This window comes from Mustela nivalis, assembly GCF_964662115.1.
Source record: "Mustela nivalis genome assembly, chromosome: 12".
Classification (NCBI taxonomy): Eukaryota; Metazoa; Chordata; class Mammalia; order Carnivora; family Mustelidae; genus Mustela; species Mustela nivalis.
This window is the reverse complement of record NC_139031.1, coordinates 23,880,544-23,908,051: the sequence shown is the minus strand read 5'-3', so window position 1 is coordinate 23,908,051 and position 27,508 is coordinate 23,880,544. Positions and strand designations below refer to the sequence as shown.

The 27,508-nt window shown below is 38.8% G+C and overlaps 1 protein-coding gene across 6 annotated transcripts in view; it reads right to left on the bottom strand.

The window, feature by feature from the left end:
- Positions 1–27,508, bottom strand: part of GRM8 (glutamate metabotropic receptor 8) — a 741,710-nt gene that overhangs the window by 384,173 nt on the left and 330,029 nt on the right. For all 6 annotated transcript variants that reach the window (XM_082694091.1, XM_082694093.1, XM_082694094.1 and 3 more), the window contains exons 4-6: positions 9,212–9,347; positions 8,597–8,751; positions 7,407–7,544 (exon numbers count right to left, since the gene is read on the bottom strand). In XM_082694091.1, the coding sequence (XP_082550217.1) occupies positions 7,407–7,544; positions 8,597–8,751; positions 9,212–9,347 (429 nt within the window). The remainder of the gene's footprint in view (positions 1–7,406; positions 7,545–8,596; positions 8,752–9,211; positions 9,348–27,508) is intronic.

Here is a 27,508-nt window from a genome sequence, read left to right as displayed (position 1 = left end):
TTGAAGATTGTATATACAACATAGACTTTTGATTATAAATTTTTACACTTGACAATTTAAAACCTTATTTAAATGATCTTTTGTAGAATACCTTGGGTTTATCAGTAATCTTCAGCATATTTGAATATTTATTCTGCTAATTGAACATCAGGTACTTTTGCTACCTCTATAAACTAAATGTAATATCACCTGTTACTCAAAGTGTAGCCCAGAGCCCACTGGTATCCACATCACCCGAGACTTGTTAGAAATGCAGAATGCCTCACCCCAGACCTATGAATTTTAACCAGATGCTCAGGTAATTCATCTGCACACAAAAGTTCTAGAAGTGCTATTATACGTTATAATGCTTCTTGAACTGATTTAAAATAAGTGAGTTTTTTCTATAAGGAAATGAATAAATGAGAAAATTAATTTAGCAAAGTGAATTGCTATAACTCAGTATGCTACTGAACTTAGAGTTATAAAAACTTATAGTTGATAAGCTCTCCTATTTTTTAAAAATACAGTTTTAGGTCTACTTTTATAAAGAGCAAGAGGGTGGGAAATAGGTAAAAAGTATATTCTGTCTAAGACCCACTCACAAATGCGACATGTATAGTTGAAAATCAATATGAAGAATATTAAAATGCCATTTTCTATAGGATTAGGTAACAACCCAACATGTTACTTGTTTCATTTCATAGCTGATTTTAAAATTCCATAATGCTTTGCTCTTATACGGTAAGCATTATGAAGAGAAAAAAGTATTTTCCAACTATGTGGTAACACTCTGAAATAAGTAAATAATAAAATAAAATGAAGATATAAAAGTCAAGGATAAATTTAAATAAAACAGACTGAGATCCTAGTTGCTTCTCTGAGACTATGTGAATTTTCAACAATTCACTTAATCTTCCTGGGTTCCTTTTTCTTCATCTAGAAAATGAGAGAATGATCTTGATTTTACATCCAAGCTCTGAAATTCTGAAATCTAGTATGTCTGAAATCAATGCCTATTTTGCCATCTATTGAAATTCAATATGGAATCTCAGAAGTGGCATAAATAAGTCATTCTGGGGTTGCTGCTATTTTACTCACTAAGAACAGCAGCATCTGGGCTAATAACCACCCACGGTGCTAATATAAGGACACCGTCCCCCAGAGTTTTACTCTAGGCAAGGGGCAAGGAGCATTTAAGAATGGCAGAACAGGGCGCCTGGGAGGCTCAGTGGGTTAATCCGCTGCCTTCGGCTCAGGTCATGATCTCAGGGTCCTGGGATCGAGTCCCGCATCGGGCTCTCTGCTCAGCAGGGAGCCTGCTTCCTCCTCTCTCTCTCTCTGCCTGCCTCTCTGCCTACTTGTGATATCTCTCTGTCAAATAAATAAATAAATAATCTTAAAAAAAAAAAGAATGGCAGAACATATTTTAGCATTTTCCCATATTTTAGCACAGGGAAAGTTATCTTAGTTTCCCTTCATCCTGAGTCACCAAATCAAATTGTCTAAATCTATCCCTATTGCTAACTACCCAACTCACTCACGTGGTCTCCATGAGTCCTTCCACAGCCTCCACAGCCTCCAAAACCAAGAGAGGACTGTGGAGAGGTAGTTACACCTGAAAAGTCACCTAGTTAGTTATTCTGGCCCTAGATAATAAATTGGCAGGCCTTTCCAGGAGCTAATTATTGAGCCTGCTATTTGGTTCACTGACAAAATTGCTTGTTTGTGGGAAGAAACATATCTGTGCATTGCTTTTTCCATTACCACTATTTCTATCATCATAAATAAGAATCAATAGGCCATTTCAAGTAGCATATGCTCACCACTATTTAGCATCGGAGTGTCAGCCATACGCAGGCTAAGCAGCAGTGCTCTAACCTCCTGGCTAAGGATTAAAACCCAACAGACAAGGAAGGCACTTCAAATGCTGTAGGTAAGACAGTGCACATGCGTGTGAGCAAAGGGCAAGAGTGGTCGGTTCTTTGTCTCTGTATCTGTAGCACAGTGTTTGGCATAAGGGAGGTCATCCAAAACGAATAAACAAGTAAATCATGATGAATGCATGGATGACTGAGGCAAGGGGAGGTTTTAAGATGCTCTAGGGGGCCGACTGAATCCATTGGGTTGGTCAGGGATGTTGTTTTGATAAGGGCACAGAGAGCTCTTCACAATTCACAATGAAGAAATGAAGTCCAGGACACAGCATGAGCCGAGAGGGAGTCTGCCTCTGGGGAGCATAGACCTAGGCTGACTTCCCACATACTCCAGGCCTGTAATACTCACTATCAGGTCTCACCACGGAAGGTGAGAAATCAGAATGACAGCCATAAAAAAGTCAAGCAAGACCTCAAAAGAAAAGCTCTCCACCACCGATGATATTCTTGCTGGACAAAACAACGGCAGATTAGGGACTGATGGGACAAAGTATAGGAAAAAGACACAACAAGGCAGTGAAGAGGAGCTCAGGCAGAAGCCCGAGTGGAGAAAGGGGTCTGTGAAAAATGTGCAAGGAGAGGGAGAGGTGATAAAAATCCACCATTCTCGGGGGGGCGGGGGTGCTGTGGGTGTCTGGGTTGTGAGGAGTGGAGAGGCAGGAAGACTGGGAGTGGAACAAGGGAGGGACGGTGAAAAGAGAGAGGGGTCAGATAAATGTCTAAAAAATAACACCCATCACCACTGATAACAAGCACAAAAGAATCCTTTTTTCTTCTGGAGAGAGACAAAGGGAATTTTAAGTAGGATTAAGTAGTAGTAGCTTTCAGAACTCAGCAGCTCTCAGAAGCAATAATAACTACATAAATAGCTAAGTGGATGGTAGGAATTGTTTCACTTTGGAATTTGGCCAGCATATCAAAGTTAACAGTAATATCACATCTTTTTGAAAGCTTTCCTGAGATTCTAGGGGGGAAAATCATCTCAAAAAACTGTTAGCACCAAGTTAATTTTAGGAAGAGGGTGCTCCTCACTGCTTGAAGACATTTCTACCTCCGGAAAATGGGTAAGACAGAAGCCCTCCCCTGCTGGGAAACACTCTATTATCCATGTAAATACATTGCCAGTATCGCTCCCAACGGAAGCAAATAATTATGTTCACAGATTATCATTGCCCAGTGTAAGGTTTTACTCAGAACATAACCCACAAATGATACCCTAAATGCAGCAAAAAGGCCCCTATCGATATCCTTTCTCACACAGTTCCCCAACTTTTTGACGCACTGTGGATGGTTAAACATGAACTCTGTAAGGGCCCAATTTTGAAACATGCATATCTGTATGCATTCATTTTTGCATTGGATGGAATTAGACAAATTAGAAATATAAATAATTTTCAGAGGCGCCCGGGTGGTTCAGTGGGTTGAGCCTCTGCCTCATACTCAGATCATGATCTCAGGGTCCTAGAATCAAGCCCCGCATCCGGCTCTCTGCTCAGTGGGGAGCCTGCTCCCCCCCCCACCGCCTACTTGTGATATATATCTTTCTCTGTCAAATAAATAAATAAAATCTTAAAAAAGATAATTTTCAAACTCTGGACACCCCTACTCATGAATATCCATAGGTTTTCCTTCTTAAGTACATTGACCACTCATGTGATAGATCACGTTTCCTCCCCAAAAACAGAGATGAAGACTGAGTGTTGATGGTAATACACATCTTCTCTCAACATCTGGAAATATTCATGTGTTACTGTTGAAAAAAAAATAAGTTTTGGGGTGTCCAGGTGGCTCAGTAAGTTGAATGTCCGACTCTTGGTTTGGCTCAAGTCATGATCTCAGGGTTGTGAGATGGAACCCCCAAAGCATGCTCTGCACTCATTGGGGAATCTGCTTCTTTCTCCCTTTCCCTCCTCCCTCTACTCCTCCCCCTGCTTGCATGCATGCACGCTCCCCCCCCCTTCTCAAAGAAATAAATATATCTAAAAACAAATTAAGCTAGAACATTGCCTCATTTATTTCTTTTCCACCCAGACACAAGTTATTTCAGTATCACTCACAATGGAATTTGCCTAAAAATCTGTTTACTAATCCCATTCCCTAAGGGTGCACTTGCCCTAGCACTTAGAGTAAACACCATTTTCATCACACTAGAAATAGTTCTAACTGGAGAGACTTTTCCAGTTGTTAGCAACACCCAAATCAATTGAAGGACTCTGCAGCAGACATGCCACCAACTCTGGACTGTACCATAACCCAGGTCAGAACTACGCTCGAAATAAGTATCAGCATACACCATCCACAGACGCTGAAAGGACATCGACATATATCAACTTTTTTTTTTTTTAAAAAACAGGAGTTTAGAGAAAATAAGAGTTTAGATCCAAAAACAGTCTATTAAAAATTATGATTATTTAATAACTAATTTCCTACCAACTTTATATAGACATAGAGAGAATGGTAGACTCATTCTTACGGTCTAAACAACAGTGGGCCATGAACATGAGTACACAATCAAATAGTAACTCTCAGAAGTCAGAACTAAGTCCAATGTAAAATATATCTGAGTGAAAGCATGGAAGTTATTCCATAAACCCCTCTTTCACATCCTTCTATAAACTGGACCCTCTTTATTTCCCATTATTCCTTAACATGCACCCTTTTTCCAATATGCTCACCCCTTTCCTGTGCTTCCCATGTCTCCATGCCATGTCCTACTCTGTGCCTTTGCCCTGCTGGCCCACCTTTTCCCTCATCTTGGATGCTCTTTCTCAAATCTTTCTTATCAAACACTTATCTCTTCCATGAAGTTTTGAATTTCATAACTTGAACTTACAGTTATATATTTCTGAAGAAATATCTATGCCCAAATCAAGCTTTTAATTATAGGATTTCCCCCCCTCTACTTCTGTACAGTTCTGTGTGTATCTTTTTCCCCTAACTGAATCATATTATTTCAAGGTAACATCTCCCTTTTAATGCCTCTCCCTAAAGGATCTGTCAAGATCCTAACCCACAGCTAATTTCTCTTTCTCTATCTACTCCTTCTGCATATTCTATTTCTCTGAAAACATGCTCAAGTGTGCCCTATTCTGAAGAAAATTTCTGTAACCCGGCTTCTTTCTCAAGTTTCTCACCAGACCTTTTTTTTTTTTTCTTTGCCAGACTTTTTAAAAAGCATTCTTTCCCCCATTTCTTCTCTTCTGGCTGTATCTCAGCCCCTCACAATCTGAGTGTGTCACACTTCACATCGGTCAGCCAGGCCTCTCAGCAGCACTAACATGCACGCCATTTTTTCTTCAACTCACTGAGATGGCACTCCTCACCATGCTCACTGGCTTTTCCTAGATCCTCCCCTAGAATCTTCCCTCAGCTCTGCTCCAACTCCTTTGGCAATTGCATCTCTGCCCTGGTCCTTAATTTCCAGGACTCCATCTGACAAGCAAGAGCTCGTATTTTTAGTGCTGGATTCTCTGTGGGGTCCCAGACCTTATGCTGCCACCTGCTGGGCAGTTTCATGGGGCCACCTCAAAACCAAATTCAAGTCTCTCCCTTCCGTATCTACCCTTCATTCTGTCTTCTCTGCTAACTAATGACATCACCCTTTTCCTAGGCCTCGCTGGTAGAGAGTTCACGTTCGGAGCCTCCATCTCTCAACCCCACACCAGTGTTCGTCACCATGCACTATCAATGCAACTTCCCAGGACTTCTTTCCTCTGTGTTCTGTCCGGACCTGCGCATCCTTCTACAGGCTACGACTGTCCATCACCAGGACTAGCAGAAGGGCTGACTGACCTTTCTCCTTTTTTCTCTCCTGACCTCCAGCCCTTCTCACACCTCTGCCAGGGGAATCTGCTTGAAAACAGGTACCTGAGCAATGTCCTAGATCCAAAGCCTTGAGTAATCCTATCCTACAGGTAGGATAAAGCCTAACCCCCAGCCCTGCCCCAGCACTCAAGTTTCTAGACATAACTTGAAGACCTTGCATGATGTGACCCCATCCTATCTCTTTAGCCTCGTTGGCCATCACTCTTCCTCTCACTTACTACCCTCCCTCCCTCACTCCAGCCACCTTGTTCCTCCCCACCCCCAATCACCAGTAGCTTCAACAAGGGAGACTTGCCCTAGATCCTGGGATAGTTTGCCATCATATCTTCATGTGGCTGATAACATCTTACCATTCAGGTCTCATCTCAAACGTCACCTGCTTGGAGAAGCATTCTGTGACTGCACAACCTACTGGTCACCCTCCGGGCCAATACCACCTGCTCAGCTTTTTACATTCATCCCCTTGTATTTCCCGGAAGCACACCTTAGCATCTGGAAGTCTCTGTTCATTTATCTACTTCCTTATTTAGTGCCTGTCTCCTCACACTGGAGTGTAAGGCCCGTGAGCACAGACTTCCTCTCCGTTCCAGTTCCTGGAAGGGTGCCTGGCACACAGGAAGCCTGAAGTTAGACCCCTCCACAGTATGTTACCCATTTTTCACACCCCCTCCTTACTCTGTGTATACGTCTGCTCTAGAATTGATCATATTATACCTTCTATTGAGCAGCTATTTCCAAGGGAGTGATTAGAGGGATTACAGGGAAAGGAGAATCTATCAAAATATGGGTCTGAGGGGTAGACAAGAGAGGGGTATATGGTTATAAAAGGCTCATTCAAGTTTTGTAGTATTCAGTATAGAAGATTTATGTCTCTTTGTTAAAATTATCCCTGGTGTTTTATGTTTGGTGATCTTGCTATTAACAGGATTCTTTAAATTTCATTTTCCACATGTTAGTTTCTATAAAAGAAACCATAGAGAGAGAGATACATAGAGATATATATAGTTAAAAATGTTTTTTATATTGACCTTTGTCTATGGTTTTGCTAAAGTGAGTACTTAACTCTAATTTTTGAAATTCCATACATGGTTCTATGTACATCATCATGTTATCTGAAAATTAAAAAATGTTTCATTCTTACATTCAAAATATGTACATTTAATATCACTATTATTTTTAAGCACATGATATAGAAGATAAAGCATCAAAAAATCATAGCTGCAAGAGCTATGCAGGACATGGGGGATAATTGTACTATAGGGGCCATGGGTTGATAGAGTGAAAAAAAGAGACTCTCACATATCATGTATTATAATCATCAACCTCACTACATGTTAGGTACCTGGAGACCAGTATCATTTTTTGCTGGTTTGTCTATATCTAACCAAACCTATTAAGGTTTTCTATACATAGCAGAAACTCAAAAAATGTTTTTAAATAGAATTCAAATAGCCCAGTGTTGGGCACATTGCATGGGGTCAAGAAATACATGTCAACTCTAGAACCAATGAGTACACACAGGTTTGCTGAATGATCAGCGTATGCTCAACCCTGATGAGAAACTAGTAAGAGAGGTAAAGAAATAGATCATTATCCATCCCGAAAAACTTCATTTCTCAGGTAATAATAAAACAAATGCACCAAGGAAAACATTTCAGTGGTTACCTGTGCATTTCTTTATATGACTGTTCCTCTTTCCATGTGATCCTAACTTGCATCCAAAATTCTCCTCCCAAAATTCTGCAAACCACACATTTCTTCGATTATTGGCAAGAGTTCGGCTTCTAAAATAGCGATCAAACCCTATTTTAGGGAAGAAAGTTATGATTTTAGTATTCTTTCAAAAGTAAAACCAAATACTGTCAAAGCTTTTGAGTGGAAATTAAGTTATGTTGTGATCATTGCATGAGGGAAAAGAAAAGAAAAAAAAGTATTAACAAATGGGAGGAACCAGTAGCCCAGAAATCAGTCTTCCCATATGGTAAAGGCCAAGGGTAATCAGTGGACAATATTATCACCCTTGCTGTTCACCATTTCGGCACCTGGCTCAACAGATGAACGGAAGAGGAGAGCCTGTTGTTATCCTCGAAACCCCCCCGCTCCTCTACATCACAGCCGCCAGCAAATTTCTGCTATATATTCAGAACCAACTCACACTTTTCTCATTCTTCTCTCTGTCTCCTGGCGGAATCAATTCTCCAGGTCTCTATGCTTCTACTTCACTCAAAATGTATCTTTCCTATCTGTTCCATTTTCAGCTAATCCAATAAACTAATCAGTGTTAATGTAATATTATGGGGTCAGGGGTAATGGGCCAAAGTGTCAGCTGCTCAGGGGACCACCTCATGGAAGGGAGACCAACTGGAACTAATGCCTTCTCCAGAAGACAATGGGGAAGGTAGGCATTTCAGTCACTGCTAAGACCATTGGAAAGGCTATCTGCGAGACAGTCTTCCTTTCAGGGAGGCTCTGTATCTTTGCTGTTGCATTAATATACCCATAAGATCAGCCCAGCATGTCTCCATTTTTTATAAAGCAGCTCTCACAATGACAGCGCTGTATCCATCATCTGTGCCGTAGAAATATTCAAGGTTAGGAGGCAACATCGTGGAAATGGCTAAAAACAACGCTAACTCTCTTTTTTTTAAGAAAAAAATTCTAATGGGTACTCTTTTTTAATGAAAAGTATATGCTGGGTTAAAGAGTTACTGTCTTGGTAATTCTACCATCAGAATTAAAAATTCTATCCAGAGTCATCAACAATGGGTGCATTTCATCCTATGGTGATACACTGGTTTTGCCTTTGAGCTTTGATTCAATTGGAATGAAACAAAGTTTCTATGGCTTGTACTTACCATCAATTGATGCTCTTTTGGGCAAAATCGTCACAGCCCCTTCTGCAATCTCCTCTTGTTGATAAACAGGTGCTATTTTGGATCCCCAACTATCTGAGCCAATCCAGAGAAAATGACCACTTTGGTTTAATTTCTTTGCTGCTTCCAATATCCTCCTACAGGAATAAAAAGAAATAAAACATACCATATTTATCAAGAAACACTACACTTAGGAATGATACAAGACCAGTTATATCAAATTATATGCACTCAGTAAGTCACTGTTAAACTAACTAGTCAATCACTAACTGCTTGAATTTTATCATTTCTAAAGGAAACATACTAGAGACTTTAACTCCAGCACCTGTTAATCAGCCTCATCCTTAACCTCATTCACATCATTCTGGCTATCATCCTTACTTGTCTCATTTCTTTCAGTCCTCAGGTTTTACTCTCTAGCCATTTCAGACTTAGAAACTAGAAGGCTGTTGTGTCTCTGCAGCAGAAGTCTGTAATTGCATGAATGTTGCAGTTCCTGTGAAATTTCATAAGATTGTACATTGAATATGAAATATGTTTAAAAAAAAATGTGTGTTGCAAATGTGATCCTACACCAGGAATAAAATTAATCAGCACCTGATGTCATCTTCATTGGCAAACATAATCACTGCCCGTGCATTAGGTGTTTCTAGCAGGCGTTTGATAATTTTTTCAAATTCTCCAGGTCTTGGTTCACGTGGGATTTTCTGTGATTGAGCAATGCAAACACCACCTATTTTAAAAAGAGAGAGAGTGTGACTCAGAAAAGGCACTTATTTAATTAACCAACTTAATGAGGTTAGCTGCTTTATAAAAACATATGATTCAAAGTATATTGAATTTCAAAACATGTGTCATTCTCATCTAATGAATGTTTGTTCACATTACAATATATATCAAATAAATGACATCAATCATTTAATCATACATCAGGGTTGTTGTTTTATTTTCCAAGTTTCAATACTAGTTTTGTGGATAACTATAATAAAAACCAAAGGATACAAAATGTGTAATGAGAGTCAAGGGAGTACAAAAAAGAACGGCAATTTTGATTCATTTGATGTACATGGAAAAACAAGTGCCTGGATTAATAAAATGAGTATGTCTTAGAGATGAGACCACTTATTAAGTAAAAAGATCCTTTTCCTACTTTTATTAGTAGACCTCCTTTAAAGTTAATTTCATTTTATAGCTCATAGTATTTATTACAGAAAGATTTTTATGTATCAGCAAAATGGTGTGTTATGAGACAAGTGGTATTTGAGACTATCTAAGACACAGACAAGTCCCAAAGATTTGAACCCTCCGCTGATATTATGTCTCCATTGAGTAAACCAAAATGGCAGAAACTCCATCCCATTATCATACCAAAAAAAAAAAAAAAAAAGAAAAGAAAAGAAACAAAGGGAGAGAGAAAGAAGAAAGGCAGGAAGGAAGGTAGGTAGGTAGGTAGGTAGGAAGGAAGGAAGAGAGAGCTAGAAAGAAAGAATGAACTCTTTCTTTGGCTTCTCCTTCTAAGGCCATGAGAAACCAAAGAGAAAGTTTACAAAAGATCTCTGCCACCTATCAAGGGTCCTCAATCTCAGTGGAATAGAAAGAGAACATATTCTAATATTAGAATAAAAAGGAATATTAGCAATATGTTTCAGTTCCATTATGGCTTAAATGGGTTTTTTTTTGAGTCAGATGAAAATTACATCACCATTTATAAATTGCCTCAGTGAGCAAAGGCTTTTTACTTCCAACCAATTGCCAAATACATTCAATCACCCAAATATTACTAGGTTCCATTATATGTTATATATTGGGCTGGACACTGGGAATACACAGTCTAATCCAGGAGTTACCATCTAGTCTGGGAGACAGGCACCCCAATAAATTATCATAGAATATGTGGTAAATTTTAGAATAAAGAGGATATACCTACACAATGGGAACACAAAGGAAGGAGTAACTCAGGTGCTTAAGAGAGCCGAATTTTAAAGAGCAAATATGCATCCATCTAGGGACAAAAATGGGACATTTCTGGTAGAAGCCAAGGTATGAATCATGTTTGATTATGGCCTATGGTTAAGACTGGTTGGGGCTGAAGCTGAAAAGAATGGCCAGGCCCAGCTTGAGAAGGACTTTGTTAGACATGCCAAACAATTTGTACCTTATCTTGAAAACAATGGGAATACATTAAAAGTTTGTACGTAGGAGAATTACATGATGAGTTTTATGCCTTAGGAAGAAACCTCAGGTAGCCAAATAAAGAAGAAATGTCTGGTAGCCAAACAATGGGTGTCCAATGTGTTGTGATCAGACTTGCCATGTGTGGCAATAATGTACAATAACAATGCTAGCGTACTGAAGGTCATATCTTTCATAAGTTAGAGCATCGTCAGAGTTATTCCTACAATAAGCAATATTCTTACTAACTATTTTAGGGGGTGGGAATTGCCCATAATCCACAGACAGAGCCTGTAGATAGCTAGCCTACAAATATGCCACTAGTAGTTGTGATGATTGATTCATTCTTTCATTAAATATTTATTGCATGCCCACTATCTGCCAGATACTGCACAGGGGCTGTGGATGCAATGGTGAATAAAACAGACACTGACTCCACCTTCAGAGTTCAGAAATGTTGTAGGTGAAATAGGCTTAACACACAACAAAACGCCAAAAATAAGTATATAATTTTAAATTATGGCAAGTCCCATGAGGAAGAGCAAGGGCATTCAATTTACATGGAGGAGTGTTCAAGAAAAGTCTCCCTAAAGTGGTGTTGGGGTCAGAAAGAAGAGAGAATGGGTGAAGGCAGCATGAGAAAGGGCAGGAAAGAGCAGGGCAGGAACAAGTCAGCAGGGCTAATGAGTGAGAGGGAGAGAAGTGTGAGACAAAGATGAGAGGCAGATGGGGGCCAGATCAAGCACGGCGTGTGCAGGTCCTGTGGAAGATTATGAATAATTAAAGTGCTTAACTGCCTCACTCAATATTTCTATCTCCTCACTCTTTCAAGGAGCCCACAGAAAGACGTTTCATCTGTGAATGTCTGTGAAAGAAAAATGGAGGCGGGTGCCTGTTGCACAGGACAACCTGGAGTGGAAAGGACGGAAGGCACTGAGGTCCGTGAGGAGGTTACTGGAAGAGGCACTGAGGATGCCTGAGACAATGTGACTAGGGCTGGTTCCAGTGAAGGAACCACTGGAGCTGTTAGAATTTGAGTTAGAATCAGAGAAGCTTCGTACTATTTTCTTCTGGCTTTATTGAGGTAGGAGTTACAAATAAAAATTCTATATATTTAGGCTGCACTGATTTCATCCAAGTAGTGAGGTAATGGGAAACCACTAAGCATGTCACTAAGATTTTGGCCTTTGTGACCAGGTTATGTGACGTCACCGGTACACAAGTAAGCACCACAGGTGGGTGCACAGGCATGTAGAGGAGAAAAGAAGGATTTTTGATTCAGGACAAGTTGTCCTTGAAGAACCCATGCAACATCAAACTGAAGAAGCTGATCTGGAGCTAAAGGAAGAGACAGAAAATGTAATAACAGTTCTGTCAGGTACTGATGTAGTCGGTAGTTGAAGGGTTGGGAGTGAACAAATCACAAAGAGGGAAAATCACACACACACACACACACACACACACATACACATATATAAATATAAAATTAAATTAACATATAATTATATATATATATATATATATATATATATTTAAATTTTATTTCTTTGTGAGAGGAGAGGGAGAAGCAGACTCCCCACTGAGCAGAGAGCCCAACATGGGCCTCGGTCCCAGGACCCTGGAATCATGATGCAAGCTGAAGTCAGATGCTTAACTGACTGAGCCACCCAGGTGACCCCACCAAAGAGAAGAAAAGGTGAATGACGGAGCTCTGAAAAACTACAAGCTTTGGAGAGGGGGCTAGCAAATGCGAACAGAAAGAAACAACACATATTTTGAAGAGAAAACGTTTGAGACAAAGACTAGTGGTAAGTTGAGAACTACATAATGTTTTTAAAAATCAAAAAACTGATGAGTAGAAGCATTAGGTAACTGTAGAAATGTGAGAACAAAACCGTAACACTCTCGGGAACAATAGCTATTTTAAAATATGACTGCCCTTTTAATTAAATTGCTGTGATTACTTAAGCATCCAATTAAAGATATGTCATATCCTAAGTATCATTCAGAGATTACTACTGACTCCATAGCTGAAAGAAATGAAGGCTGAAAAAATTTTATTATGATTATTTCAGATGAGACAAACAGGCAATCCAGACATAGTGTAGTCTGAATTCACTGATTTATTCATTCACTACAGATCTATCAAACTTTAAGCTGAGTTAGTTAGGTTGGATTTTCACAGGCTCTAAATCCATTTCATATCTTTTATGCCTATGCCTCATACTTGTCAGCTTGGTCAATTTGTGTTTTCCTGGAAAGAGGGACTACACAATTAATTTATTTCAGCTGAACAAATATGGAGATCCTGTTCCTTATGGCATCTTGTTGTTTGATGCCTTATGGATAGTTTGTTAAACTGTGGACTGTATTACTTCTCAAATGATTAGAACTAGAAGATTCAGCCCTGAAACTCATTCACACTTTGTATCTTCACATCCGTCAAAAAGTCCAACAGTTAATCCATTCCCAAGCACTCATGGTCTACTATGTTTCAGGAGCTATAGACATTCAAAGATTGCCTATCTTCAGCATCTTGTAATATAATTGAATGCCAAGATGTACACATAAGAATAGCCAGATGATAATGCAAAATTATCTAATGATGAAAGATGATTGCATAGGAAATATCAAAATGCAGTAATAAATGTCATCACCCCACCCCCAAAATGGTCTTATGATTTCAAAAGAAGTCATTATATACTGTTAGGGTTTGGTAAAAACATCAGTGAAATTTAGTCAAGCATTCATTTTTCATCAAAGATGTTTTCCTCCAATACTTATACCTACAATGCCTATAGTACCTTTCCTACATTATATAATGTTTTCAATTTTAAATATATCTGACTTGATTTAGACTCCTGGCATGAGTAGGAGAAAGAGGAGTTGCCCTCCATCACAGAATATGTCTATTGTTCTATTGTCCACATCTCAACCTGAGTGTTGACTGTATGCAATTCAAGGGACACCAACTTTCCTGTTCTGTCGGCTTCCCAGCTCTGTAAGAAATAATTTCTAAAGCTTAGCACTTTCCTAAAGTGTAGGAAAAGAATGTTACATGGAGGAATTTATAACTGGCTGTTTTCTGGAATTTGCTGTCTGATCTCCTTGCTTGTATAAGTTTTTTTTTCTTTTGATTATTTAATAATAATTGGAAGATCAATCACAGAACTGAACACTTTATGTACATTCCACAACACAGAAGACCACTCATTTTCAGTCTCATTCACTGATACCTCACTGGTCCTAATGGCAGCAATCTAAGACTGATATTATCACATATATCTGATGAGGACACTGAGAAACAGGGGTATCACAGCTACCAAGAGTCTGGAGCCCAGGTTCAGAGCCATGTCTGTCTGACTCAAAGTCTAAACTTTTTCTGTCATCTTGCTTATCCACAATCGACCATACCTGTTGCTTAATGGTTAAGTAGGTACAAATGATTGAGGAATAAAATAAAGCAAACTTACAGATTCATTAAAAAAAAAACCCAGCAGGTTTCCCCTTATAAATCAATTGACGGCTGTAAAAATACAATACTAGATACTTTGAATCTGTGCGGATTTCTTAGAACTGACTTAAACTTCTTCAGTTTAAACTTTAAGGTCTACCCTTAAAACGTTCCCATTATCCCTGCAAATGCATGTCTTCAGACCTTCCTCAAGTCCTTGATATTCTATGTCTCCTTTGCATTACAGCAACCATGATACTTATATTCTTCTATTTTTTTTTTTTCTCACCTTAGAGTATAGACTGTATGACTACTGGGACCTTGTCTTTCACATTTACCACCATACCCCATATTGCCTATCACTGTGTTTGGCACAAAAAGACTTCAACAAACCTTTGTTGGGTGAAAAGATGGAAGACTTATTAAGGCACTGCTGGCACAGAGAAATAGATATGAGACAGTTCCACCTTGAAACACCTCTCAGTCAAGTAGAGAAACAAAAGGATACACGTAATTACATGTTAAAAAATAAGTGATGTGTAGGGTGCCTGGGTGGCTCAGTGGGTTAAGCAACTGCCTTCAGCTCAGGTCATGATCCCAGGGTCCTGGGATCGAGCCCCACGTTGGGCTCTCTGCTCAGCAGGGGGCCTGCTTCCTCGTCTCTCTCTGCTTGCCTCTCTGCCTACTTGTGATCTCTGTCTGTCAAATAAATAAATAAAATCTTTAAAAAAAAATAAGTGATGTAAAAGAAATAAACAAATGTGGACCTGATATTTCAGAGGAAGTTGTCACTGAAATGGGTCTGCCTCCCAAAACAGTTTTTATCAGCGTTCCAGGAATTAGAATACCACCTTAGCCTTAGTTCATCCATCTGTAGGGTGACACAATAATTTGCTCTCTTTGATTCAAGAGCAAATTTTATAAATAATCCCATTTTGCAAGGTTTATCTCTTTAGTTCATGGGTGAGTAGCCTGATGTCTCAGGTCTGAGAGGTAAAATGTATGTTCACACGTGTTGATTTGCCAGTGCAAAACGGTATTGGAGTAAAGAAGAAAACAGACCTGACATCATCAGAAGACCTGAGAGTTGATTCTGTGTGACCTGAGACTAATCTCTCACCTCTCAGTTTCCTCCTTTCTGTAACAAGAACCAGAATAACCATCTCCCAGCGATGTCAAGAGAATCAAATTGAAAAGGGTATTATGATAAAGGTATATACAAATGTGCTACATTATTATTGTTGTTAATCATCATCATCACCACCGTGACCAGATAAGCACTACCGCTAAAACTGACAGGAGAGATAGTTGCATTCAGACTTAAAACATGGGATTGTCAACCAATCATATTTTGAATCCTTCACCACTCTTTGTATAATATTACCAAATATCCAAAATTCTGAGAAGTGATACTTGTCCATTTGTCTACACCATAAATAAGATGACTAGATGTCACTTTAAACCTATCATTGGTCAACACAATCTGATTAGGGCAACTTCAACGTAAGAAAATGGGAAAAGTTACTTACATTCTTTTCTTCAACCCCCCAATTCCTACCCTAAAAATCCAAGTCTCTTTTCAAGGAGAGTCCATAAATATTTTGAAGATCTGGCTTGAAAATTAGAATTTAACCCTTTAAAAGAATAACACAATAGTAAAAACTACGAAACTATTGATGGTGCCATCTATTAAGAAGCAATAGTTGCTGTGAAAACAACCATACATTCTGTTTCACTTAACATTTTCCTATAGATCCATGAAAAGCTGGAGCCTTGAGTGTCTGAGACAAGGTTATTACAGGTTGGGCTCCCCAGGAAGCACCCTTAGGAGGAATTTGAAACGCATATTTTTCCTTGGCCTCCATCTTCTGGAGGGTCAAGAAAGGAAGCGGTTCTGAGCAGAGAAGTCCAGTTGGCTGTGGCCCAATGACAACCTCCCAACACCACAGGGAGCACTGAGACTAGAATGGCTCCCAGACTTGTTTTGAACTAGATCACTATAGATTCCCCATCAATTGAATGTGGGCCCCATCCTGAGGTAGGAGGGAAGGGGTGGGGTTAGAGATTGGGCTTGGCAGCTCTCTGCAGCCAAACAACCCTTCAAGGGCCAGTAGAGCAGCCTAATGGCAAAGCCAATGGGTCCTTCGCTGAATGGGGATCTGAAGGGGCACTTACCATTTATACAAATTAAAACTCATAGAGAAACGAATCTCTAAAATGACAGAATACGTCAAATAATTAGTGAAATTTTATTGCTTAATTTCAAAGCTCCTCTTCAGAGAGAATTTATTGCACAAAGAAAGGCAACCTCCATAAACAGCACAAAACTAGAATCAGGCCAGCTCAGACAACAGAACTAGGATTATAAAACTCCCCAGTATTTCAAAAGATAAGTTTTGTTAAAGCAATCTGAAAGGATAAAGTATCACATTTTCAGTTGTTGCTTATTTTTAAGAACAAAATCTCTATTAATAATGTGGAAGGAGGAAAATAAAACAAGAAACAATGTCACAGCACTAAGTTCCAACTGTGCTGAAAATCGAGAAGGATTAAATTATTAGGAATGAAATTACTTACAAAGCTGTGTATAGAATATTAAATACGATTTTCTTAAGCAACATGATTATTACCAGTGTTGGTTGGTTCACAATTTCTGTCAAGTTAAGTTCTAAGTTAATCAGGTCAAGTCTCTGGTTGTATAACCTGTATAACCTGTTAGATCTGCATGACAAGCTTCAGTTTGGTGCATAAACAAATCAACAAAATTACCATTTATCAATTGTCAGAGAGAATGACTAGACTACTGGTGAAAACTGGTCACAATTTTTGATTGACCACAAGAAATTGCCTACAATTAACCACTTTGGCCAAATAAAGATGAGACTTAATCAACCATTATTCATTTCTTATGAATGTGCCTTCAGAAAATAGCAATGAACAAAAACCAAACAGCCAGTTTTTGTTTTTTTCTTAATGACAGTAAAAACACATAAACACTCCAAAGTGTCCAGATCCCAGTTCTGGAGGAGAGGAGTTTCTCCACCACCACCAACCCATTCTCCTGACACCAACAAGATACCCTACAATTCAATTCAATTCTGACACTATCTCCCTAGAAATGGCATCAGGTCCCAGAGGTTTGGGGGTCCGGTCCTACAAGACTGCCCACCACCCTACTTAGGCATGAGTCACAATCCCAATTTTAACTCTACTTCAGACCAACTGGCTACAAATCAGTGGTTCCCAAATTCCTCCTTGGGTTCAATTAATTGGCTTGAGCAACTCAGAGAACTCAGAGAAACATTTCACTTACTAGATCACCAGTTCATTATAAGACTATATAACTCAGGAATAGCCAGATGGAAGAGATGCAGAGGGCAAGATGTAGAAAAAGAGCACAGAGCTTCCATGCCCTCTTTGAGTGCTTCACTCTCCCCCAATCTCCAGGTGTCCACCAATCCAGAAGCTCTCCTTTTGGGGTTTTATGGAGGCTTCATTACATAGGCCTGCTGGATTAAGTCATCAGCCATTGGTGACTGAACTCAATCTCCAGACCCTCACCCTTCCTAGAGGTTGGGGGGGGGGGGGACAGGAAGCTCCAGCTGTATAATCGATCCCAGTGTTGGTTCTCCCAGTAACCAGCCCTAATCCTCAGAATACCTAAGGGCTTCCCCAGTCACCTTATTAATATAACAAAAGATACCTTCATTATTTCTATCACTTAGAAGATTCCAACAATTTTTAGGAGTTCTGTCCCCAAAAGATGAGAAAAGACAAATACATACTTATTATAAATCATAATATCACAACTCTCCACCCTAAATATCCCTGACATCATTTCTTTCTACCTTTCTAGAGATAGAAGCAAAACAGCAACTTGGTCTAATGTAATTGATCCTTTAGTGATAGTTAAATAAAATTTGTTCTAAGATTCAAATAAGTGTAATCACGCCTTTTGTAACAATATTTTCATCTCCATATGTGGTGTACAACTGGGACTTAGCAGAAAAGTGCACAACATGATCAAAGTGTGTACGTTTGTCAGCTTGTAGTGCACTTTGCGAAAGAGAAGATTTATCTCGCACATCACAGGGAAGAAAAGTGTTATCTTTAACAACATGGATTAAAACAGCAAAATTGCACTTAAATCTGTGCTCATTCTCTCTCTCTTTTTCTCTCTCTGTAAAGTATTTTATCCTTTTTTCTATATCAAATGCCATGCAGACTTTTAAAGGGACTCTGAAAAGCAAATAAAGGAATGATACTCTTGGTACAGAAAAGACATGAGCCAAATGCTACTCCTTTATGTGTCCCGTGAAGAGCAGCAATGGGGACAAGCCACTATGAAAAGGACTGGCACAGAGAGTCATCTCCTGCTCCCCACCTGCAAGTCTCTGGGATCTTAGAGAGATGCTTATGCTCTGGAGGAAGAGTGGGTTGGAAGAGTCTCACAGGGTCAGTGTCCATAGCATAGGAAGCTTTCTAATTCGACACAACTTATCACAGTTCTAAATATTTGCTCAGAGGAACAGCATGCTATGGTGGTTATGAATCTCTTCTCTGGGGCTTGACTTCCTGTCTAAATCCTGGACCTTCTCCTACTGATTAGCGATGCTGGGTAAGTTATGTGACTTTTCTGTGCCTCTGTTCTTCATCTGAACACCAAGGGGATGCAAATATCTTCCAAATGCATTACTATGAATAAATAAGGGATTAAATAAGCACTCAACAGATTAATTTTTGTCACAGAAAATATATTAGTTGTACATTTTTAAAAATCAAAATTGAGAAACCCCAAATAGAAATGGCAATTCATTTTCATCAAGCAATATTCACTTATAACACTATTTCAAAACACCTCAAACTTCATTCTCCAAAGATACACAAAATAATAACTCTTAATAGAGATCCCAGTCAATGAGGCATTAACCATAGAAAGTCCTACAGTCAGAAGGGAAACTCATGCCCACCACAAGCTAGACCAAAATTTATGATGTGTTGCCTCTTCCAACTCCTGAAAATTGTAAATATCTAAGGAAATATGGGTAGGTACACTATGTGGGAAAGATCAGGTAAAGAAAGAAAGAGGGGGGAAAAAAGAGGAAACCAGGAAAGCAGTGAGAAGGAAAATGACATTGGGGGGGTACGGGGGGGAGGGAAGGGAAGAAAGAGCAGGAGTAGAACTCAGGGAGCCCAGACAGCATACCAATCTGAATCAGGATAATCTGGAGCTGGGCAAAAAAAAAGGATTCTCTGTAGGGTCAGGACAGCAAATGCAGGGTTAGGAGAAGGAGGACTTGACCAGTTTTAAATAAGTTTTACTAATGTGCTATACGCATTTATATTTCTTTGGATTATTCTCCAAGTACCATTTTTGGAGTGTTTGGCGATTTTTATTTTGCTTCGTCCATTTGTTTGTTTTTGCCTTTTAAAGTAGGTTACCAGATACTGGAGCCAACAATACGACAAGAAGGTTTCAAAAGATAAAACTAACTCCCTGTAAATGCTCAAAGGCCCAATATGAACAGACTCACTGAGAGAAGAGAGTTTCATATTTTCCAGCCCATTGCCCGGAAAAACATTTATGCCAAAACTAGTGGAATCAAAGTGAGCACTGATGAAATTTCTTACCCATTCTGGACTAAGGAAAAAAATATTAGTATTGGGCTGTGAATTAAGCCCATCCCAGTTATATTAGAAACTCGTCATTCAGTTACTCGTCATTCAGGAATTCATTACAGAATTACAGCCATTAAGTTTAATTACCAAGACGGAGGGAGGATATCCAGGGGATGCACTGTTCTTCGATTACTCAACGAGTATTGATTGAATACTTGTGACTTGTCAGATGCTTTTTAGACATAGAGTATACAGCAGTGAACAAGACAGAGAAAGCCCCTGACTTCATAGAGCTTACTTTTCAGGAGGTCTCTAGGGTCTGGTAAAGCCTGCTACCGGTGGGCATTCACTGGATGTGCGGTGAATAAGTGAATGAACAAGGAGCTCCTATTTACGATATAGTAAAATGATCTAATAAAGAGATAATAAGCATAGCTACATATTGAAAATGCCATCATTCAGAGAAAGGCATAGCACTTCTGGATCTACGTTATAGGCATATATAACAGAAAATCATTTCCAAAGAGCTTCTGCCAACAGTACACTCTCAGCAGGCTCGCAACAGCAGCTTTCACAGCTGGCAAAACAAGAGCATTCTTCTATCAAGCACCCAAGAAATATCCTATTCTACTTGTCAGCATAACTTGAATTCCATTATGTATTGGCTTTCAATCAGTGGCCTTGACTCTAAGCAGCATTTTCAACAAATATTCAAAGGGGATGACATTTTCTCTACTTAAGGAAGAAGGAACCAATAGCTAAAATGTCATTTTTATTTTAGCTAAATAACTCCTTAGAGCTAGAGTTTCCCCACAACCAAGGTACAGTCGTGACTGAAGTAAAAAACGGACTTCTGAGAATAAACATAAACAGCAAATGATTTAAAAAACTCCCTCTTTAAAGAAATGCAAAAACTTGTGTTTCTCTGGTAATGCAAGATCATTTTCCACAGCAGGATTTGATCTATGTGTTTGAGAGATTAAAAGGTTAAAAATGTAGCTATATACTTAACTTCCTGGATTCAGATAGGACTAAAAAGAGAGGAAACTGAATATACATTTTTGATAGCAAGCTATTTTACATTTTAATTATTAAAAAAACCCTTTCTTTAAAAAAAAAAAAGTTTAACAGCATCATTGAAGTGTGGCTGAGATACAAAGGAACTGTATATGTTGAATGTACACAATTTAAAGAGTCTGGACATAGGCATGTAACTGTGATGCTATCACCAAAATCAGGGAAATAAACTTACCCATCATCTCCCAAAGTTTCCTTGTGTCCCTGCCACTGCCTTTTTTTTTTTTTTAGTGTGAACACTTAACATGAGATCTACCCCCTCAAGAAGTTTTTAAGTGCATAATACCATATTTTTAACTACAAGCCCTGCATGGTGTAGGAGATCTCTAGAATGTATTTATCTTTTATAACTGAAACTTTAAACCCATTGAACAACTCCTTATTTCTCCTTCCTCCCAGCCCCTGGTAATCACCATTCTGTAAGTCTGACACCTCTTTTGAGCAAAATCATCAGGATTTTCCCTTCTAAGACTGATTTATTTCACTTAAAAGGATGTTCTCCCAGTTAGTCCACATTGTCACACATAGTAGGATTTCCTTCTTCGTTACAATTGCATAATATTCCCTTGTATGTATATTCCACACATATCTGTCCATAGATATTTGGGTTTTTCCATAGCTTGATTATTGTGAATAATGCCGCAATGAACATGGGAGTATGGATATCTCTCCAAGATCCTAATTTCAACTTTTTTGGATTGCTTATGTGGTAGTTCCAGCTTTAATTTTTTTTTAAAGAAATTACACACTGTTTACAATAACAGCTGTACCACTTTACATTCCCACTAATAATATACAAGGGTCCCAATTTCTCTACATTCTCTCCAGCACTTGCTATGATTTGATGTTTGATTGTTTTGTTTTGTGATAATTGCCATACTAACAGGTGTGATGTGTTATTTCATTGTAGTTGTGATTTGCATTTTTCTGATGATCAGTGATGTTGAGCTTCTTTTAATATACATGGTAGCCATTTGTATGTTTCCTTTGGAGGAATACCTATTCAAGTTCTTTGACTTTTTAAATTGGGTGATTTGCTTTTTTCCCTATTGCATTGTAAAAGTTTAAAGGACTCCTGTTATAATAAATTTTGGACTAGATTTTACTAAAATAGAGGGCCATTAATAACTTGAGATGCAAGACTCCCCCACATAGAAATGGAATCAATTATTATCTTTTCCTTAATGAAAAATCTATTTTAGAATAGAAAATAATAATAATGATTCAGCTCACCATGTTTTAATATCTCATTTCACCTTCATAATACCCCAGTGCCATCAAATAAGGTAAACATTATAAAATTATTTTATATTGAAGAAACTGTCTCCAAGATCACAGAGCTAGTAAGCAGTCAAGTGACAGTCTCATGAACCTTATCCTAATAGCTAAGTATACTACTGTACTTTGCTACTGTCTCTCAATAATTATCTTCTACATTATTAAATCTCAATATATGTAATTAAACATAGCACCAACAGGCAAGGTCAGATAATTAAAATAAAAACTCCAAAATTTTATACTAACAGGAATAAATTATTTGGAAAAATGGTTTTTAGTCTGGTTTAGGTTAGGCAGAAATTTCATTCATTAACATCCTCTCAAAAAAAGTGACCTTCAGGCATCTATTCCCCATAAGCCCAGCCGTGTCTGCCTTCACTCGCAGAGCATTAACTGAGGCCTTACTACATGATGGATGCTCTGTTGGAATCTATAGTTACAAAAATGAGGAAGACATGGTCCCTGATCTTAACATACTTATACAACATAGCACAATATATAAGTAAATATTACAATTTGATGTGAGAAATGTTATATAATTCAGGGTAGCCTAGGGACACAGGGCCAAGAAAATGGAATCAGGAACTGTGAATAAGATTCACTGCCTCCTGCCAATGACCATGGGAATATGTGGTCAGAGAAGCATAAAAAAGAGCTCTATAGTACATCAATATGTACCAGGATCAACAAATCCGAAAGCATTTCAGAAGTAAACTTGGGATTTATTTTTAGCTAACCAGAAAACAATAAAATCTACTTTAATGGATACTACAAACCAGCAGAGAAGTTTGGTATTTCCCATGAAAATGTAATTGTCATTAATAATTTAGATATGATGTAATAAACACCCCCCTTATGTATAAAAAGGGATTTAATTTCACCTTTCCACAATAAGAAACAGACAACCCACCTTTGGGTGGAAGGAACACAGAGAAGAAAATAAATAACCATTGAAATGGCCACTTGAAGTAAAGAATAGCAAAGCATCAATCCTAAGAACAAAGGATTTCAGTTGGGTTCAATAAATTTTAATCATAACTAATCAAACTGCTATATGCATGATATTACTTATTTCAATGTTAAAACATGTCAGAACTTGTGAGAATACTTTTCTAAACATTTTATTCCTATTATTGCAAACTGAAAAGGTGCAAGCCAGGGCAAAATTACATCCTTTAGGGATTCACCATCAAATACTCTTTCATCAAAACTAAGAAACTTCTACATCCTCAGTGTTACAGAAAATTTGCCAGTTGTGTTATAACATTTTGCATTAAATTATATCGTTTATCTAAGGGGGTTCTTAGAAAAGAACATTAAGCTTTCAATAGTCCCAACATCATCCAAGCACAAAAATGAAAACCGATCAGAACTACAAATGACAAAAGGATAACAATTTGTTACCTCATAAATTCCCGTGATATAATTCCTACAATTTCCGTTCATGCAGGGACTCCCAGCTAGAACTCGTGCTCTCTACAAATGCATTCTACCTCAGCCATATATAGCAAGTAAAGATCTATAAAATGAAAAGCAGTTTGGCTTCTGAAAAAAATCCTGAAATATGAATAGTATGGCAGGAGCCATGGTTCTATCATTAGAACAACAAGTTCACTCATGACATGACATAATTTTCTCACCCCCACATTTTGTCATGTCCACATTCCCTCTCCATGAACCTGGGCAGACACTCAGCCCCTCCGGCTATCAGTTTCCTCATTTGTAAAAAGAAAGGTGCTTGACAGGGTGATCTCAAGATTCCTGTGGAATGTTGACATTTCATATTTCTATAAATATACCACATATACTGACTCCCCTGAGTACTGTGAATTATGTAAGTTCTAATATGGGAATAGAACATCATGTAAAATACAATAAATCACTTTTTTTAAAAAGCCTATAAGAGAAAGACTAGAGGATACACAAGAAAACTTATCCAGACAAAAATTATGAAGCCTAGCTTCATGAGTGAGGGCATGACTGGGTAACTTAAAGACTGATTTTCACAAAAGAAGTAGAGCTTCAGTCAGGTGCTTGGGGTCTAGGGACCATTCATCGAAGCACTATAATTCCTTGTCCATGCAATAAAAATGAAATGAGAGTGGGAGATAGGCATAGTTGTAAAGAAGATGGAGACATCTTTGTGCCAATTTGTCCATCAATAGCTTTCATCTGTCTGGTCCATAACAACCCCCTTCTCACCCATCTTTTAATGGCCCCTCACATATTTCTTTATTATACTCCGTCGTCCTTTTTCCCAACCCCTTTTTCTTCTCTCACTCTTCCCTCTCCCTTTTCAAACACCAGAAAATGGTGCCAGATCACTTGATACATGTCCTTGCAATGACTTCTGTCCTGTCACTAATCCGGACTCCCTAACAGGGCAGCCACAGCAACACAGAACCTTTGTGTGGCCAGGAGTCTGGTTAAGCATGAAAACAAAGTATGTCCATTGGAGTTCCACTTCTCCCAAGTACCTAACGAAGTCGCAGAGTATAAAATGAGGGTAACAGGAAAGAAATGTCATCACTGTTATGAAAGCTAAAAAGAAGAGATGATCAAGACATAATTGAAGTACCAAAGCAGAAAAAAAAATACTGAAACAAAAGCCCACAAGATGTGGGGATGGAGCTGATCACAACAGAAACAAAGTCATCACTGCACGCAATTTCAGAGGGCCCTGGAAATGGGGGCTCCAGAGAGTCCAGAAGGTGGGATTGAAAACTGAGTTAGGCGATATATTTGCAAGACCCTTTCATGAACTCCCATCCCTCTGCAAAGGTCAGAGCGTCATTTTCTATAGAGGGTGAAGCCAGGAACACAGCTGAGGACTGAGCAAGTTTCTATAAGGTGAAAGCCTGCATGCTGAATGGGAAGCCCCTGGTCGCCATCCCTGCTGGCCACTCAGACTTCAGCAGCCTAATATTCATCTAACAGGCTGGAAATTAGAGGAATCTTCTCTGGAGAAACTGTCCAAAGGGTAACAACACACTGATATTATATGGATGTCTGCGCACCAAATAACCATGTCTACTAGCTCACTTTAGAGTAAAGCCACCAGTCAGTGAACTCTGTCACACTTCCTAAGCTTCCAAACAGCACAGCAGCACCACATTCTTTTATTTTTTAAAGATTTTATTTATTTATTTATTTATTTATTTATTTATTTATTTATTGGAGAGAGAGAAAAAGAGAGAGAGAGGAGCACACAAGCAGGGGGAATGGGTAAAGGAAGAGGAAGAAAGAGACTCCCTGATGAGCAAGAAGCTCAACCAGGAGATCCCAGGACCCTGAGATCATGACCTGATCCAAAAGCAGAAGTTTGACTAACTGAGCCACCCACACGTCCCAGCACCACTTTCTTTTCTTTTCTTTTTTAAGATTTTATTTATTCATTTGACAGAGAGTGAGTGATCACAAGTAGGCAGAGAGTCAGGCAGAGAGAGAAAGGGAGAGGTGCAGTCTCCCTGCTGAGCAGAGAGCCCGATGCGGGGCTTGATTCCAGGACCCTGAGATCATGACCCGAGCCAAAGGTAGAGGATTAACCCACTGAGTCACCCAGGCGCCCCCCCAGCACCACTTTCTTAATGTCTCAGCAAATGAAAGAGAAGAACTCAGAGGACACAGCAATAAGACACAAGTAGAAGATAATTTCAAGAATATTAATGTGCTCAGAAAGAGCTCCTAGGGGCGCCTGGGTGGCTCCGTGGGTTAAGCCTCTGACTTCAGCTCACATCATGATCTCAGGGTCTTGAGATCGAACCCCGCATCAGGCTCCCTGCTCAGCAGGGAGCCTGCTTTCTCTTCTCTATCTGCCTGTCTCTCTGCCTACTTGTGATCTCTTTCAAATAAATAAATAAAATCTTTAAAAATAAAATAAAAAGAAAGAGCTCCTAGCAATTCAAAAGGACAAGTGAGATAGAAATATCTCAATAAATATGTTCTAAAAGAAAGTTGAGGAAGTATTTAGAAAGTAAAAAAAAAAAAAAAAAAGAAAGAAAGAAAGAAAGAAAAGAAAAAGAGAAAGAAAAAGAAAAAGAAAAAAAGTCACCATGACATAAGAGGATTCATTCAGGAGGTTCAACATTCAAATTTTGAAGTCTCAGAAAGAGGGAACCCATTACAAAAGAAATAAAAGAGTATCTCTGAGAACTAAAGAACACGAGTTTTTGAGTTGAACAGAGTAGGACCTAGCCAAAAGAAAAAAAGAAGGAAGAGAAATGGAGAAGACCTGCATGAAGGAATATTAGCATGAATTTTAAAATATATGAGAGTAAAAACAGATTGCAGAAAAAGGATTAGGGCTCAGAATGGCTTCAGGATTCCCAGTGGCAGTACCACTCACCAGAAGAAAAGAGCAATCCCTTCAAAATGCTGAGGAAACTTGAATTTTATTCTAAACAAACATAAAACCACCTAATCAAGTGTGTGGGTAAAACAGTCTATTTTGGACATACAGAAATCTCAAAACAAAACAAAACAAAACCCAAAAAACCTTATTTCCCATGTACCCTTCCTAGGAAGCTTCTGGAAGATATACCCTAAACAAGGGCAAAACAAGAAAGAGGAGGATTCCGAGTCCAGATAACAGGTACTCTAACACAAGTTTTGATGAAGAAGGGTCAGAGTTAATAGCCATACAACTAGTCTATAGATCATCCAGTCCAGATTAGAGCAGAAAGATGGAAGACTCCAGAAGCATCTCCAAGAAAAAAGAAACAGAACTGATCTGTTTGGATGTACAGAAAGAATATGTACAGTTCTGCTAGAGTTTGAGGATGAATTCCTAATAGATACATAGAAAACCAAGCATATGACAAAGCAAGGAATTATGAATTCCAGGAAAAACAGTATGTGTGTAAATAGAGACCATGTGACTTTAGTACCCTATCTAGATCAATTGTGACATCATATGCACAGTCATTATGACATAAACACTGAATATTAATTGGACCAAAATTGTGACACAATCCTACCGGAAGAATTAGAGAAGTGTATGTGTTTCTACATGCACACGCATGTGCAATTTGTGTATTGGGGGCGTGGGACATGAAGTCAGCAGTTCCCATATGAGAAGGACAATCAAAATGAACACTAAAAAAATTAGGATAGCATCATAAACATGTTCTATGGAGGGGCACCTGAGTGGCCTAATCAGTTAAGCATCCAGCTCTTGATTTCAGCTCAAATGATGATTGCAGGGTTCTGGGATCAATCCCCACATCAGACCCCATGCTCAGTGGGGAGTCTGTTTGAAGATCCTGTCTCTCTGTCTCTTCCCATCCCTTCACCGG